The sequence below is a fragment of the Leptinotarsa decemlineata genome, unplaced genomic scaffold, assembly GCF_025532065.1.
Source record: "Leptinotarsa decemlineata unplaced genomic scaffold, Ldec_3_MD MMD2_tig00026375_RagTag_RagTag, whole genome shotgun sequence".
In the NCBI taxonomy this organism is placed as follows: Eukaryota; Metazoa; Arthropoda; class Insecta; order Coleoptera; family Chrysomelidae; genus Leptinotarsa; species Leptinotarsa decemlineata.
Genome location: NW_027412711.1, coordinates 3,064,687 through 3,082,224, shown reverse-complemented (window position 1 = coordinate 3,082,224; position 17,538 = coordinate 3,064,687). Strand labels below are relative to the sequence as shown.

At 34.3% G+C, this 17,538-nt stretch overlaps 1 protein-coding gene across 2 annotated transcripts in view; it reads right to left on the bottom strand.

The window, feature by feature from the left end:
• The window catches only part of LOC111511378 (ATP-binding cassette sub-family C member 4), a 197,209-nt gene that overhangs the window by 28,712 nt on the left and 150,959 nt on the right, over nt 1-17,538 (bottom strand). For both annotated transcript variants that reach the window (XM_074185489.1, XM_074185490.1), the window contains exon 8: nt 5,484-5,929. In XM_074185489.1, coding sequence (XP_074041590.1) covers nt 5,484-5,929 — 446 coding nt within the window. The remainder of the gene's footprint in view (nt 1-5,483; nt 5,930-17,538) is intronic.

The window sequence follows — 17,538 nt, the reverse complement described above, 5'->3', positions numbered from 1 at the left end:
AATTTGTAAGTTATATACAGTTTTTAGTCTAGATACAAGCAGATGCAGACTATATATGAATGTATGCATGAAGTAAGGAGTACTAATTATCAAGAATTGAAAAATCTTTTCGGGAACAACTCTCGGCATGTGAACTTTTGCGGTTCTCGGCCCTCAAAATCATTAGATCTGACCCTTTAAATTTTTTGTGTGGTCTTTCAAAGGATGTCCAATACAAAACTACATATAATATCGACTAATTGAAAAATTTACTGAAAAATGAATGTAGCAACAATTTTCAATGAACTGTTATCAACATATTTTCCGTCTTGAATACTGAAATGCTCGGAAAGGGTTTTAGTTTGAGCATTACATTAATTAAAGTAACATTTACTTCAATCAACTCATTCGGTTATTCTAATCTAAAAAATTCGGTCATGATACTGTCTAACATAAGCTGCGATGAAGATTATTTACGTAAGGAAACAAAATTACCAACATTACTGTCATATATGTGTATTTGTATCACCCTTTATCGGAAATCCATAAATTGGTGTAAAAACCAGTTCTCTTTTCACACGCCTTATATTAGCTTCACCTGTATGTATGTATGTATGTATGTTTGTTTGTAACTTTCAAGCTCGGGATCTGTATTGACAGAATTATCGGCATTATTGCTTGATCTATTCGCGGGCAGATGACGCTGTACGTAACCTCCTTGATATTTCTTGATCTATTCGCAGGTAGATGGCGCTGTACGTAACCTCTTTGATAGATTGTTAAAAAGGAAATCAACATAAATAAATATAGTTTGAAAAAAATGAAAAACACGCTTTCAAAGAACATCGAACTGAGAAGTTAAAAAAAACTAAAAAACACGCTTTTGAAGAACATCGAACTAAAAAGTTAAAAATAATTTTGTTTTCAAATTAGCTTATAACAATAACGATCGAAAAATACTAGAATTATTGTGAAAAAAAACGTAAACGCTTTGAGCCCAAGCTTTTTTCACAATCGATATTGTTTTGAGCTTATTAAAAAAAATATTTTCAACTTTTTAGTTTGATGTTCTCCAAAAGCGTGTTTTTTAGTTTTTTTAAACTATATTTTTATATGTTTGTACCTCGACTCCCAATCCATGACGGTCTACTTGTATACATACCACTTATGTCTAGAGTTATCAATAAATCACACTCAAATTAGTGCTTTTCATTATTTATGTTCTATTTGAATATTCATATAGAACATTGGCGACGTGATAACCGTTCTCACGTATAATTAGTAATCTAGTGATATTGTTATTGAATTTTCCGAAATGTCGGCAAAAGTCGAACTTTTGGGCTCAATGAGTAAGTTATTAGATCCTAAAAAGTGAATCTTCGCAGTTTTCAAAAATGGAATAAAACAGTTTTTTGTGGCCAACAAAATTTATGAGGTGCGTGTTGATGCGTGATATATGTTGTGTACCTGATTTGCCAGACACAAAAACCTGTGAAGTAGGTACTCGTCTGTTTGTTAAAGGAACATTTGTATAGTATTTCCAATACCAATTGGAACAGCAAAAAATAATATGCCGAAATAGGTGTCGGATTATTATTTTTCAGTGGTAGTTTTTCAGTTACTTATTCTTACAATCATAGCAATTGATCACCCCATGAAAAAGTTATCTCAACTAAATTTTTTCACCATGGGTGATTATGAAAAACTTCGAAATTTAAAGTAGTTGATTTCCGAGTGGAAAACTGTAAAATGAAAACACAAATAATCACACCGAATTCTCGTCAAACATATATTTACAAACAAAATTGCTAGAAAAATCAAAATTCTTCTTCGCTATATTCGGGTTGAATAACGATCGGATTTATGGAACTATGCACATAATATTTGTTCTCTTCTTTTATAACGTGGGCCACACAGTTCTTCCACACATCACTATTACCTACTTCATTCACCACTCGCCTTATATTATCAAGCACTACAGCATTCAAAGTCGGTGACTGATTACATTCCGCAAGCTTTCTTTCATTGTGGCCCAAACCATTTCAATTGGATTGTGGAATTGGCCTCGGTGGTAGTGCGCCCGACTCATGATCGGAAGACCGTGGGTTCGATTCCTGTCTCGACCAGATATTTTTCTCGAGAGAATTTATCTGGTTGAAGCTGGGATGATTCTGCAACCGTGTTAGGAATCACACGTTAAAAGGCAAGACCTCGTTAGTCCATAGCTCGCACAAGTTTCTCAACTTCTGAGAGTTGTCGAGATATTAAACAGATATAAACACACAATAGTATGGAGGCAAATGTAAGAGAATATGACCACGTGTTTCACACATCGAATCAATAACACAATCCCCATTATCTCCAATCTGCCCTGATGGCATTCTCTCATCAATATTGATTTTAATTGTTTTTAAAGCTAGATATATGTCTTCAGTCCCTAATATAAACCTTTTAACATTGTCACAAATGCACATTTTACTATTCAATATTTTTGGGTCTACTAGATATTGTACTGATGTATTTCTTTTTGAATTGCGATATCTACCTATGTACCTATTTACATTATTTATAATTATTCTTTCGAGAGGGCAATTTTGTTCTATGATTATCAGCAGATTTGTGAATTTACTTATAGGTACTAAATTTCTCAAAGCTCTGTTAAGACTTACCTGATTACTGATATTATGAGTGTTGAACATTACGAGAACAAAATCGTCCCCTCCATATTGTGTCACCTGGCTAAATAGGTTCTCTGTGATCTTGGCGATTTCTATATTAGATTGTACATGTTCTTCAATTGTAAAGTTTTCATTATCGATAAATTGTTCCAAAACTCTAGAAAACCCCTTTCCATAGTCATCACCCAGGATAAATACACGTTTCTTCATCATATTACTCGATAGCAAATGTTGAGATGCCCTTGGTTGATTTATATAATCAGAATTGGAAACATTCATGACAGTTTCATAATACTTTCAGATGTGACCTTACTAACAACTTCTTCAGTTTCTTCGAGGAGGCTCAGTGAATTTATATCTTGTTGCTTCATGTTGGTCGCCGTGAATGTTTCATCCTGCACGGTGACTGTAAAACCAAACAATTTGTCATGTCCCTTTATATTTTTATTTTTGATATTTTTCTTGACTTGTTTATTATTATTCATATAGTTTGCTATATTTTTTGCATTGTTCGAAATATCCATACTCTTACAAGAACCCAAAAATTCAGGTTGGAATGCATTATCATCACTCACAAATTTATTCATGCTATTTACCACCCCATTTATTGGCTCAGGATTATCAGGAAAAGTATTTCGCTTTGGCAACAATGTATTGGTATATGGTGTCTGTGTAGATGCATTATTTGTATTCAGCTCGGCTGTTTTTTCCTGCTATTTTTACATATCTGAGTATTGCTTTCTGAAAAAACTGGTATCATCATTTCATTTGAAGTTCCTCTGCTTTTTTGCACCATTGGGTTGGTTTGGCTTCCACAACATTTAGTTGTTTTTTTATAATTTACTTCTTTTTGTTGTAGCTCGTCAATTAGTTTTTGCATTTCGGTTATTGTTTTTATGTGTTCATTCTGCGACTCATTGAAGTCCGATTCTAGTTGCAGAGCATCATTTAACAGCATTTCCTTGTTCAATTTTTACATAAACTTGTCTTTCATAATATTATCGGCTGATAGGTCACTTATGGTCTGTTCCAGTAGGCTTTCTTTTTTTGGGCTGCTTCCAGCATGTTTCTCACAACACAGGATTATGTTATCATGTAAAAATTCAATCACATTTTTATAATTTCTTTAAAGACAGCTTCGATGATACACTGAAGAACAGTTTTCACAAACATAATGGATGAACGGTTTTGATTTGCAGCACTTAAATGACATTTTTATAGGAGCGATCTTCATACACACTTAATGTACTGTAACCTTGAGTTAAGTTTTGGGAGGCAATATAGTTTCGACACCGTTGGGTTGGAAACTTGTAACTTCCGTTTCAGTTGAGGGGTAAGTATGTTGTCGCATTTCTTGAGGACGTCTTTTACTTTGGCAATCATCTTTGGTAACGGGTTCCTGAACAGTTTCGCATAAGGTCCGTTAGTAATGAGAATATTGACCCTTTCGTAGTAGCCCGATTTATCCAGAATTACTACTTTGTTACCTTTGTCGGCTTTCAAATAATAGGCTTTCAGATAATAGTTCACAAACTGAATAAATTTTTAATTTGAGTTCTCAGAATAAATTTGTTGATAGCCAGGTTAACGTAATACCAATTATGTCAAATGAATTATAGAAAAAATTATTATAACTTCGAAGTGGATTCCAGTTTTACACAATCCGCTACTTCAGAGAATTTATATTTTGAATACTCCAAAAATATTCCTTTGAATAATAATAAGTTATGTTTGAGGAATTATGTAGGTATGACATTTGAACCATTAGGCTATGCAAATTTTATATTTGAAGGTAATCCGTAATCAAAACCAATGTTATACGAAACAGTGGACCTCCACTCATTGTTCGTGATGCATTGCATATGTTGAATTTTGGTTTATTCAAATTCAAATTTGTTGAATGTGACCCTAAAGACACAAAATTTGAAGAAATACCTAACGAAATCAAGAACACCTACAGTATCGATTCTTAAATTAAATGGGAAATTGAGACTTGTGGGTTTGTCGACTTCAAAATTACTTCAAATCCTCATCTGATTGTTCAGCACTATATTATATATATATGTATATATAATCATATGTATTATCACCCTGTATCGTAAATCCAATGCGGTCTACTTGTATACCATTCATGTTTAGTGTTATTAATAAATCACACTCAAATTAATGATGTTCATTATATATATTCTATTTGAATATTCATATTAATATCCATATCATATAACCCTATAAAAATTGGTCCAAGGGACCTTACCTTGGATCATATGAAGTTTTTCGAATAGTATGATGCGATACTTATATTTTTTCCTAACTGCCACTACTCACCATAGTGCAAAGAACAGATGTCTGTTTTGCGATAATAAGAAGAATTAGTTCAGAACTAGAAAATATGTTCACAGTGACATACAAAAGAAAGCTCCACATATATAGCAGTCAATTCAGTTCTAAAACCTTGATAATTACTTTGTTCAATCAACTGGTAGAAAATCAATTCGATACCATTATGATATGAATTTCATATTCTTATATTTCCTGAATGAATCGGCTAACTCGCAGTGTCAAAAAAAGAGGTTACTATTTAAAAAAAATACCGTGCAAAATAAATGTGCATTTCAGAACGAAAATTGATTGTTCGTGTTTCCGAAAAGATTTTTTCCACACAATAAATTCATTCTTTACTGATTCACTGTATGTTCCTCTTCGATATAATACTATATAATTTTTCATATACATATTTATACGTTTATTGAAAGAAATGCAGGGGTCTGCATATTTTTATTTTTTCAAAAATGAAGAAACTGAATCTGGGTTTCCGGAATAACTCACATTATTGAAAATAATTATATGGTCAGCTTCCTTCAAATGATGTACTTGATGTGTAACCAATATCCTAGTCTTTCCAACCAAGTAACCATTGATACATTCATCATACAAATGTTTCGAAACATGGATGTCAACAGCCGACAAAGGATCATCAAACAAATATATATCAGTTTCTCTATACACCGCTCTTGCCAAATTTATTCGAGCTTTCTGCCCACCACTAAGAGAAGCTCCTCTGTCTCCAACCATTGTTAGATCTCCATTCGGAAATTGGGTGAAGTCCTTTTCTAGAGCACATGCACGTACAACGTCATTGTACCGAAGTTTATCGTAACTGGAACCAAATAAGATATTTTGACGAATTGTAGCTGCAAACACCCAGGGCTCTTGGGATGCATATGAAATGGTACCGTTTACATCTATGGTGCCAGAAGTGAGTTCCAATTCACCTAAAAATCACAAGGAATTGGGATACCCTTATATATTTTACAATTCTATCATGCATTTCTTTCAAGTAGTAAAAAACATTTTAGCTACCAGTAATAACAAATTGATATTATCTGAATTATCAATACCAATACTGAAACACTAACTATTTATTTTCTATAGTATATCAAGAATACCAACTATTGATATTCAAAAACCTACTAGTGGATTTTTTCAGCTGCCAATGAATACTGAACTTATCCTGAACTAGTTATCAAAATTCACAAATTTGAAAGCAGAGAGCTACATAGTTCTACTTGATCATTGAGGGTTTTGAAATTGGAGTTTTTATAAAATTTGTTCATTTCCAATGATGCAACAGATTCATCTCCCTTTCTTTATTGCACGAATGGAGAAGTTTCATGTTTTCTTTATTTATTGTGTGGTTTGTTTCATGTAGATGTCCGTATATAGCTGATTTTTTCATCTGATAATACATGCTCCCGGTATCTTATGTTGAAATTTCTGCCCATCTAGCCTGTGTATAAGTAGGTACTCAATAATCACTACATTCTGGTCTATACAGTACGATGCAAATGTATGGAATAAATTCGATATTTACAAAATGAGCGTCTTTCGGAAGAAATCCAAAAACAGGTCAACTTTAATTTTTGACGGCCCATCTCATGATATTCATATGAAAGACGTTTCGTCACCGGTGTTGGCGTGATGACGTAATCGACAATTTTTTCAAATGCAAACAGGGGTCATGTGGCACCTCATTCAAAAGGTCTACTTATCATCTATTCAACGGTATAACCATGCCAATATTCATTTATACAAGATAAACCAAAACATGTTATTTATTGAAGTACAATAAAATTATAATAAATGTTCAAATTGATGACCTTCAGCTATGATGCAATGTGAAAGCCGGGCACTGAATTCATTTCTAACGTTTCCGAGAACTTCGGGGGTTATTTGTGCAATCTCCGCTCTGATGCGTTCCTTCAACTCTTCTAAATCATTTGGTCGATTTTGGTAAACTTTACTCTTTAAGTACCCCCATAAAAAAAGTCTAACGGGGTCAAATCCGGAGACCTTGGTGGCCATTCGATCGGCCCTCTTCTTCCCATCCACTTTCCTCGGAAAACAGTATCCAGGTAGGTTCGTTACATCAACGGCGTAATGTGGGGGCGCTCCATCCTGCTGGAACCACAAATCATTTCTATTTGGAAATAGCTGATTCAGTTGTGGCATCAGATAATCTTGAAGAAAGTGTAGATACCGAGCACCAGTTACGCTTTCCTCAAAAAAGTATGGTCCTATTATCTGGTTGTTCAAAATGCCGGCCCAAACATTCACTTTTTGTGGATATTGTGTGCTATGCTCCTTCATCCAATGTGGATTTTCTCTTGCCCAGTATCGATAAGTCTGACGGTTTACGTGATCGTTGAGCATAAAAGTAGCTCCATCTGAAAATATTATATTTTGTATGAAACTCCGATCTCTGTGCGAGCGCTCCATCATGATTTCGCAAAATTCGACTCTTCTGTCAAAGTCATCTTCTAACAGTTCTTGGACCAGCTGAACTTTATACGGATGCAACTTTTCTTTTTTCAACACTCTAACAACAGTCGATTGGTGTAAATTATTATCCGGTGCGGCTTGCCTCGTGCTGGTATGGGGGTTTTCTTGGAACGCAAGTACCACATCAAGTTTTTGGACTTCTGAAATTGATTTTCTACCACTTTTAGGGAGATCTTTAACATGGCCTGTTTCACGAAACTTTTTCTCAATTTTACTTATTGTTGATTGAGAAACGGGTTCTCGGTTGGGGTATTTCGCATTGAATAAATCACGAACTTCTGCCTGAGTCCTTACTTTATCTCCACAGCCAATCATAATTAAAATTTCAATTATTTGGGTTTCTGTTACTTTCATTGCCAGATTATGAGTGATTTAAATATTTTTCTAGAAATAATGTCAACCGCTTCAATGATACTTCACTTCAATGACATTGACTAATCTCAAGTAGAGTGTAGGACTTTTATCACCATTTCTTTTTTCTAATCAACAAAAACAATAGAAGACAGTACGATACTTCATTCTCAGTGGCGGTGAATAGCATTATTTGGTTCAACGAATTACTATTATTTGTAATTCCAGTCTTCTGAATACATAATTTTGGTTGACCCTGTATTAATACATATTGAAACCATTATACCGTTGAATAGACGACTAGTAGACCTTTTGAATGGGGTGCCACATGACCCCTGTTTGCATTTAAAAAAATTGTCGATTACGTCATCACGCCAAAACTGGTGACAAAACGTCTTTCATATGAATATCATGAGATGGGCCGTCAAAAATTAAAGTTGACCTGTTTTTGGATTTCTTCCGAAAGACGCTCCTTTTGTGAATATCGAATTTATTCCATACATTTGCATCGTACTGTATATGCCCAATTTTTTTCACTATTTCCTTTTGGGTTTTCCATTGAGTAGCATGTTTTCTATATTATTCTCACCAGTAAATGATGTAATTATGTTGTTGAGAAAAAATGTTTATGGAAAGCTTTCCCAAATAGCTTATGCTAGCATATTTCTTAGCTTCTTCAGATTCAGTTCGTTTCAGATAATTTTTTGGTTCGTATTGGAGATCAGTTTCTCAATTAATTTGACGGAAATATGGTTATTAGATGCTATCTGATTTATGATCTTCATTTCTTCTTGAAAAACTTTCTCTATTGTAGAAATCATAAGTATCACTGATCTGAATGCCCATAATGTGATGATGGACTGAAAGAATCCATAGGAGTTCACAGTTCGCAAAAGTGTTTTCCAATGGATGTTACACTGAAATTTATGATAGATTTTTGTAATAGTGAGATCCAGGTAGTTAGTGCTGTGTTTTGTTCAATTTCAACTGTGAATTTTATCGTATCTTGGAGAGTGTTGAGGAAATTCAAAAACTGATTCATCTGTCTTTTCGAGCCGTCGAATGCCACGGGGATATCATCCATATATCTAAACCAGAATGAAATTTGTTTCTGTGATAAGGCATTCTTCGGGATACTCGTATTTGCTAAGTTATCCATAAAAATATCTGCTAATAAGGGACTTAACGGTAACCCCCATTGGGAGGCCTGAATATTGCACGAAAAAGTTTTTATTGTATTTGAAATAATTTTGTTTGAGACAGGTATCAAAGAGGTTGTATAGTTCCTCAGTATGTCTTTCAGCACAAAAAGGCATTTGTTTGTTGAAACATTTTGAAGGATACCAATTTATACTCTGTTCTCCCAACAAACAAAGTAACCCAAACAATGATAGATGCGTGATCGCCACATGATCACCACGTAAATTTGCAATTATTTGATAGATTCAACAAACCTCTTTACGCTGGCTAATCAGATTTAACTGCAATCGGCTGGAGGAATTCATTCGGATATATCGCTGTAAAGTCAGAGTAGTGAGTTACGTGGTGTAGACAAATACGGTATTATAAAGTTGAACAGAAATTAAAATGTCAGGTAGTGATACGGCTGAAGAAACTGATAACTTTGACTTAAATCAGTCTTATCTGGAAAATCACGTCCACTATGCATGATGATGTTTTGGATCACTTTGTTGCTTAGAAGGACAGAGTTTATTGTTGATAATGTTGTTAATATTAGTCAGCTTATTGGCTATGTCAATAGAATTTATAACGGTGTTTGCTGGTATAAAATTTGTTAGCTCTCTGGACTTATAAATCAAGAATTTTGTCAACTCACCGGTTGGAGTGTCAATATAGGATACCACTGGTCTGAAGGCATTGCCTACTTTATGAAGTTTAATCAAACCGAACATCTCTGGAGGTTGGGGATTCATACACGTTTTCTCATTATCCCATAGTGTGAAAAACAACATCTTTTTTCCTTATAAAGTTTTCTTGACTTCATTTACGGACTTGTACAATCCCTATTATTCTTTGAGTCAATTATCACATAAATTGATGGCATTCAGATCAATGATACATGAAGCATTTATGATTTCGTCATCAGAAAAGGATTTTCAATAATAAATGAGGATCAAAAAGCAGATAGTATCTAATAACAATATTCTCGTCAACTTAATTGAGAAACTAATCCCAACAAGAACCAAAAAATGATCAGGAATGAACTTGTATCTAAATCATTCAGAACGTAAATAAGCAATGAAATATGCTAGCACTAGCGATCCGCGTCGATTTTGCACGGGTGCAATGCTGATACTATACATAAATTCACCCACTGAAAATTCAAGGGCATGGAGAAACAGTGATAAAAAGATAATTTTGTTTTATTGGCACACATTTTTCCCCCGCGGCTGGCGCCCCAGTTGGAATATTTAAAAATCCTTTCTTAATGCACAAATACAACATAGTGTGCATCTAAGACCTAGGAAGCACCTTTATATCAAATTTAAGCTTTCTAGGACTCACCGGTACGGAGAAACAAGGGTGAATAAATGAGTGACTGTCGCGTTTATAAGTACAGATAATTAAGCTATTTCGGAATGGTCTCCGAAAACATAAAAAACTATTTTCCAAAACTCAACATAATTACATAATTACAACATAAAAAAACTATTTTCCAAAACTCAACATAATTACATCATTCAGTAGTAAGAATGATATGGTGAACATGTTATTCAACGCAGAACCCAAAAAGGATAAGTAGAAAAAATCAAGCATATATAAATTAGAATGTGGTCACTGTTCAGCAGGCAGAAATTTTAACATGATATTCCGGGAGCATTTATTATCAGACAAAAAATCATCTATATATGGTCATCTAGAAGAAACAAACTACACAATAGATGGAGAAAACATGAAAATTCTCCATACGCGAAATAAAGGAAGGAAGATACATTGGAAATGAATTAATTGTATAAAAACCCTCTAATGCAGCTCTTCTCTCTTTTTGAATTTGTGAATTTTGACAGTAAGGCAAAACATTTTAATTGATCTGTCTCTGATGCTATTACAACAACCAACTGTGGTGATCTCTGATCAAGTAACAAACTATACGAGGCCTGTTCAAAAAATGGGGTGAAAGTCCAAATTTCTTAAAGAGTAGTTATACTATACGTGAAAAGTGAAAGTACATAAAACAATATTGTTATGTTTCTTTTAGAATATTTTAAGTACAAAATTAATAAAAAAAAAACATTATTCTTAGTGTTTCGACAAATAAAAGAAGTTTGTACCACCAAATTTCAATTAAGTCCATCCGATTCATTGTAAGATCGCTGTCGTTTAGCTTGTCTTTTATAAAACACTTCTGGAGTATCCCTACACACAGACCAGCAGTAGTCTGCAAGCATTGCTTCATTCCAACGGCCCTGATATCTCTGTTCCATTAAGGCAATGTCTTGATGGAATCTTTCTCCATGTTCGTCATTCACAGCTACACAGTTTTGTGGGAAGAAATTAAGATGAGAGTGAAGAAAATGAATTTTTAAGGACATGTTGCATCCAAGTTGGTGGTAAGCTTGAAGAAGCTCTTTAACCAATGCTGTGAAATTATCATCTCTTTTGTTACCTAAAAACCCATGTACAACCCCCTTAAAGGCTTCCCAAGCTCTTTTTTCATTTCCAGTTAAAATCATGTCAAAAGCAGGATCATTTACGATTTCACGGATATGAGGCCCAATAAAGATGCCTTCCTTGACTTTAGCATCACTCAACCTGGGAAACTTTGCTCTCAAGTACTTAAAAGCTTGTCCTTCCTGGTCCATGGCCTTCACAAAGTTTTTCATTAGTCCCAACTTAATATGTAATGGGGGAAGGAGAACATCCTTAGGATCTACAAGAGGCTCGTAAACTACATTTTTCTCATTAGGGTTTAGGTCTCGTGTAGGCCAGTTCATTTTTTTATAGTGAGATTTTCTATCCCGACTGTCCCACAGACACAAAAAACAACAGTACTTGGTGAACCCTAATTGCATTTCTAGGAGTATAGCAATGACTTTCAGATCACCACAGATGTGCCACTTGTGTTGTTCATATTTGATTGATTGGAGAAGTGTTTTCATATTTATATACGTTTCCTTCATGTGAACTGCATGACCTATAGGAATAGAGGGTAGCTGATTTCCATTATGCAGAAGTACAGCTTTTAAGCTTAGTTTTGAAGAGTCTATAAACAGTCTCCATTCAGATGGAGTGTGATCCAAATTCAAGCAGTCCATTAAACCATTAACATCAGAACAAACTACGAGGTTTTCTTTTTTCTCAAAAAAAGGAAGCAAATCTTTTTGACGCTGTCTGTACTGAGATATTTTCACATCATGTTTTAGAAGATTTCACTGTTGTAGTCTTGACCCTAACAGCTCAGCCTTTTCCTTAGACAAGCGAAGAAGGATGGGTTGCTCCTTCTAAACAGTCTTCATCACCTTCCTCTAAAATTTCATAGTTTTGGGGTGGAGAAGGGACTGGCAAATTGTCTGAGTGTGGTACAGGCTGAAGAGCAGATGGGTATTTAACCGTTCCTCTTTTTTTCATAGATAAACCTTGCTTAATGGGAGGAGTTAAGCAGAAATAACAGTCGTCTGTATGATTGGTAGGCTCACGCCAAACCATAGGTACTCCAAAAGCCATTGCCCGGTTTTTATTTTTCAGCCACTCTCGCAATATGACGGAACAAGAATTACAACATATATGAGGAGCCCATGATTTATCTTGGTCCTCAACTTTCACACCAAAATAATGTTCATAGGCTGTCTTAACGATAGGTGTCATTTTACGACAGAATTCATACACTTTCGAGGCATTTCAGATCAGCACTTAAATTAATTTAAAAATCAACTTCACACGATAATTTCAATAGCAACCACGTGCGTACAATTGACAAACTCACATAGGTTATGTTTACTACTTAAGAACAGCTGATGAGAGGGGTGTTATGTAAACAAACATGTGTACCAACTGTTGGTGATGAAATATTTCATTTGTTGAAAACTCAATATACATATATATAATATAATGATACTATATCTTGAAAACAAGAGCTAATATATAATTTTTATGGTCACTTTCGGTTTTAACACGTGGAAATACATTAAAATCATCTAATTTCAACCCCGAAACAAAAACTTTGTTGTGTTGTGATCGGCGACTTTGACTTCGATCAGGTGGGATGTGCATTGGTCTTCGGAAAAGTAATCTTCTGGACAATAATACGTTTTCTCTAATACTGGGCATGGAGTGTCTTCGAACTGGATATTGTGGTTTGCTCGTGCCAAATATGGGTATTTTGGGATAAAAATACTGTGATTTTGGATGATAGGATGAAGGTGGAAAAATGTAAGAACTTCGTTTCCGACAATAGGAACGTGTGTTGCGAAAATAATTCTGTCATTCGAAAAAGTTACTTGTGCACCAAAAAATTGATAATACTTTCAAATTTCGGGATTTTTGAATCAGAGTAGATGTTGCTTAAATAATTTATTATTTTTTTCAGTTCAGAACTAGGTATTATTGAATTATGTAAGGTATTTAACTTCGCAAATGTGATAGCATCTTCTAGATTATCGATAAAAGTAATCATATTTTGGCAGTCGACGGTTATTTGTGAAACAATTCCTTGAAAACTAATGTAATTCGTCAGGTCACCAATGGTTTTTTGAACTGCAACTTGAAATGTTTTCAGACTGTTTTCTAATTTTTCTTGATTTGAATTCAAAATTTGGATAGTTTTATTATAGTGATTGATTAATTTTGTGGACAGAGAGATTTGCATGTTTACCTCATTAATCATATTTTCTTGGTAACGTTCTAATATAGCGATACTTTGGTCGTATCGTTTACCATCATCAGCATCAAGAGTACCAAATAACCAATTTTCGATTTTTCCAATAACATTTATCATACCTCTTTTAATACGGATATGGGGTTGGAGGTTTTCTAATTTCTTTTTTGTCATTTCAATAAGATACTCGGTTCTGACTAGCAGGCTATATGCTAATCCATGATAGGAAATTGGGTTATTAATTGTTCCTTTATCAAAATTATTTTTGATTATTTGGAAGTAGTCGTCTAGTTTGTTTAATTGTTTTATTGTAGAGCTAAGTTCTAGGTAATATACAAATGTATATTTGCTGTATATAATTCTTGCATTTCCCAGCTGTATGGGAAGGATGGGGTTGGTTATAGGGGTTATTTGAATATCGTCACTTTGGACTCGGAGCACGTGAAGTAGAAGGTATAGCGATATCAATACGTGTAACTTCATGTTCTTTTACTCCCTGTAACAAAAGTTTTTTTGAAATTTTTGGTTTTCTGGCTATTGTTTTGTGGTAGGTGCCTTTATTTGTTTTAAGTTTTATATCGGGCTCTTCAATGATTTTAGTTTTCTTAAATTTCTGTCGATCTTTATTTCGCGCCTTTGTTCTAATATACGCAACTTGTTGACTTGCAAACTTTGGCGGTTCATTTCGTTGGGTATTTCTGTTTTCAATGACTTTTTCTTTAGTAATTTGGTTGGAATTTTGAATAGATTGATACAGTTTTTTAACATTTTCTTTGTGTTTTTGAACATAATCGGAAACAATTATACGATCATTTAAATCAAATGGGTCTGTGTTATTAATATGACCTTTAATTACTTCCAAAGGTGTGAATTATGTATTGAATTATTATAGCCAAGGACAGCTCTTTTCATCAGCTGTTCAGGTGTGAACGATTTTCCTTCTTCCTTTAAGCATCGATAATGCTCAATCAGTGTTGAATGAAATCTTTCAACTGGTGAATTAGAATTACTGTTTTTTGAAGTTGTGTAATGCAGCTCAATGTTATAAATTTTACAAAAATTTTCTATATCTTCATTTTTGAATTCGGTGCCTGAATCAGCGGTTATTTTGAGTGGTAAACCGTGATGGGTAATAAAATTGAGTAGATTTTCGACTACTAAAACTCCGGTTAAGGATTTTAATGGATATGCCTGACCGTATCGTGAAAATGTGTCGATAATTGTTGAAAAAGTTTCGTTTGAAATTTTGAATGTATCTATGTGAACAAGCTCAAATGGCTTAGAAGTTGTAGGTGTTAGGTTGAATTTAATTACAGGAGGATGCCGATCGTATTTGTTTTTCTGACATGTTTCGCAATTATTAATATAATTTTTTTGTATGTCTTCTGCCATTTTTGGCCAATAAAATCGTGAACTGAGGGATGTCCTCATTTCATTTATACCTCTATGGCATGTTTTCTTAATATGATAGCATTTGAGTTTCTCTTTCTGTTCTTTCAATGTTTCTACATCCTCTAAGAATGTTGGACAATGAACAATTTTGAATGAAGAATTCTTGAGTAAATTTTGGATTGTTGTATTGAACATTTGTGAGACTGTTGGGTTTTTAAAATGGAAGACAAATGTTTGTTTTGGATTGATATATTCTTTAATGAGTTTAACAATATTCTCGCTCAGATTTTTAGAGGGTATGGTAATATAAGATCGCAAATTCTCGAATACCTTTTCTATTCTACATTTAAGTTTTTCTATGTCACCAATAGCTACAATTATTTGATTTTTATATGTATTAACTGGTCTTTCTGAAATGGGAATTTGAAAGACAGGGTATTCGAGAGAAGTGTGAACGGTTTGTGAATCCGATGTTTTTTCGATTTCATTAAATTTTGGGGGAACAATTTGAATATCAGATAATATGTTAATTTATTTTTTCGGTTCTTGCGGTTCCAGGACTTCATTAAGAACGTCGTTGTCTAAGACTGGAATATTATCGTTATTCAAATAGATGTCGATAAGTTCGTTTTTGTCTCCAGGATTATTTTTCTTATATTTTACAATATAGTCGAATTCCTCGCACAAGTCTTGAATTAGGTTACTTCAGTGAGAAAAGCCACTGAAGGGGTTTGTGGTCTGAATAAATTGTAAATTTTCTGCCGAAAAGGTATGGTCTGAAATATTTGCAACTCCATACAATCGAAAGAAGTTCTTTTTCGATAGTTGAGTAATTAATTTCAGGTGGGTCAAGTGTTCGAGAAGCGTAACAAATTGGGTGTCCATTTTGTGACAAAATGGCGCCAAGGACGTAATTTGAAGCATCAGTTGTGACTTCAAAGGGTTTTTCAAAATCAGGGTATGCGAGAACCGGTTCTGAAGTCAATACCGATAAATTCTTTAGTGTGTAAGTTGTGTTCAACTTTTGCGTTCTTTTTAAGACAACTTGTGAGAGGTTTTGTTACTTTTGCAAAGTTGTTTATAAATTTTTGATAATATCCCAATAATCCTAGGAATGACTTTATTTCCCGTTGTTTTTTTGGGATTGGAAAATTTTGAACAGCTCTGATTTTCTTTGGGTTTGGTTTTATGCCTTCGGGCGTAATAACATGACCCAAAAATTCTACCTCTTTTCTGAGAAACTCCGATTTACCCAGTTGGATCTTAAATTGTGCCTCTCGTAATTTAGAGAAGACCAATTTCAAGTTTTGGATGTGTTCTTGGAGTCCAGTGCTGAAAATGGTATGCATGTAAATCATGCATACCTTATTCTGTAGGTCTTTCAGAACCTCGTCTAATACGCGCTGAAGACTTGATGGACCGTTCTTAAGGCCATACGGAAGTCTCAAGTACTCGTAGTGTCCGTGCTCTACATTAAAAGCCGTTTTTTGGATTGAATTTTCGGCCATCTCGATTTGATGAAAACTGCTTGCCAAATCGAGGGTGCTAAAGTACTGAGCTCGTCCCAGTTTATCTAAAATGTCGTTTATGTTTGGGAGTGGGTAACGATCACTAATGGTTTTATCATTAAGTTTTCGATAATCGACTACCACACGCCATTTTGGTTTCCCGGAAGCATCCATCTTTTTTGGAACTATCCAGACCGGGGAAGACCAGGGACTACAGCTTGGTCGTATTATATTTTTTCAAGCATGTCTTTTATTTGACGCTGAACTTCGCTCTTATGAACGTATGGATACCTGTATGGTCTGGTATGTATGGGTATTTCGTCTGTGGTCTTGATTTCGTTTTTGACCTTGGAGGTGAATGTTAATTTATCTCCAGGTTTCAAAAATATGTCTGAAAATTCTTTACAGTTTCAGTATAGCATTTGTTTCTTCCTTGTTCACGTGGTCTGTACGTATCAAATCAGCGATATTATTTTCGGTTGCCAGTTTAGGTGAGTCCGTCCTTGTATTTTCGAAAGTTTCGTACGAATACATTTCTAAAGTAGAGGATTGAAAGCTCTCTACAGGAAGTGGTTGTATCGATTTCACTGATAATGTTCTATCGGTGGGGTTTTGTACTTCCATAAGGGCATAACCATTTTTTGAAGTTGTCAATATTTGCGGAATGAAAAGATCATTAAGTGTTTCCTCAAGGGTAAGAATTTCACCTTCAGAAACTGTGACAGGCAGATATTTAAGTACTCTTTCTTGTGGGTTGACAGAGAAAGAAAAACTCGTATCTATAGACTATCTGAACTTGAAAGGAATTTCAATATGATTTCCTATCAGTCTCTTATTTACAAGGTCTATATTCAGATGCATATTTATCAAGTCTGATAATCCTAAAACTCCGTCAAAGTAATCGTGGAAATCAAATAAAATAAAAGTAATTTCATAGTTTGTGTTGAACTCTGGA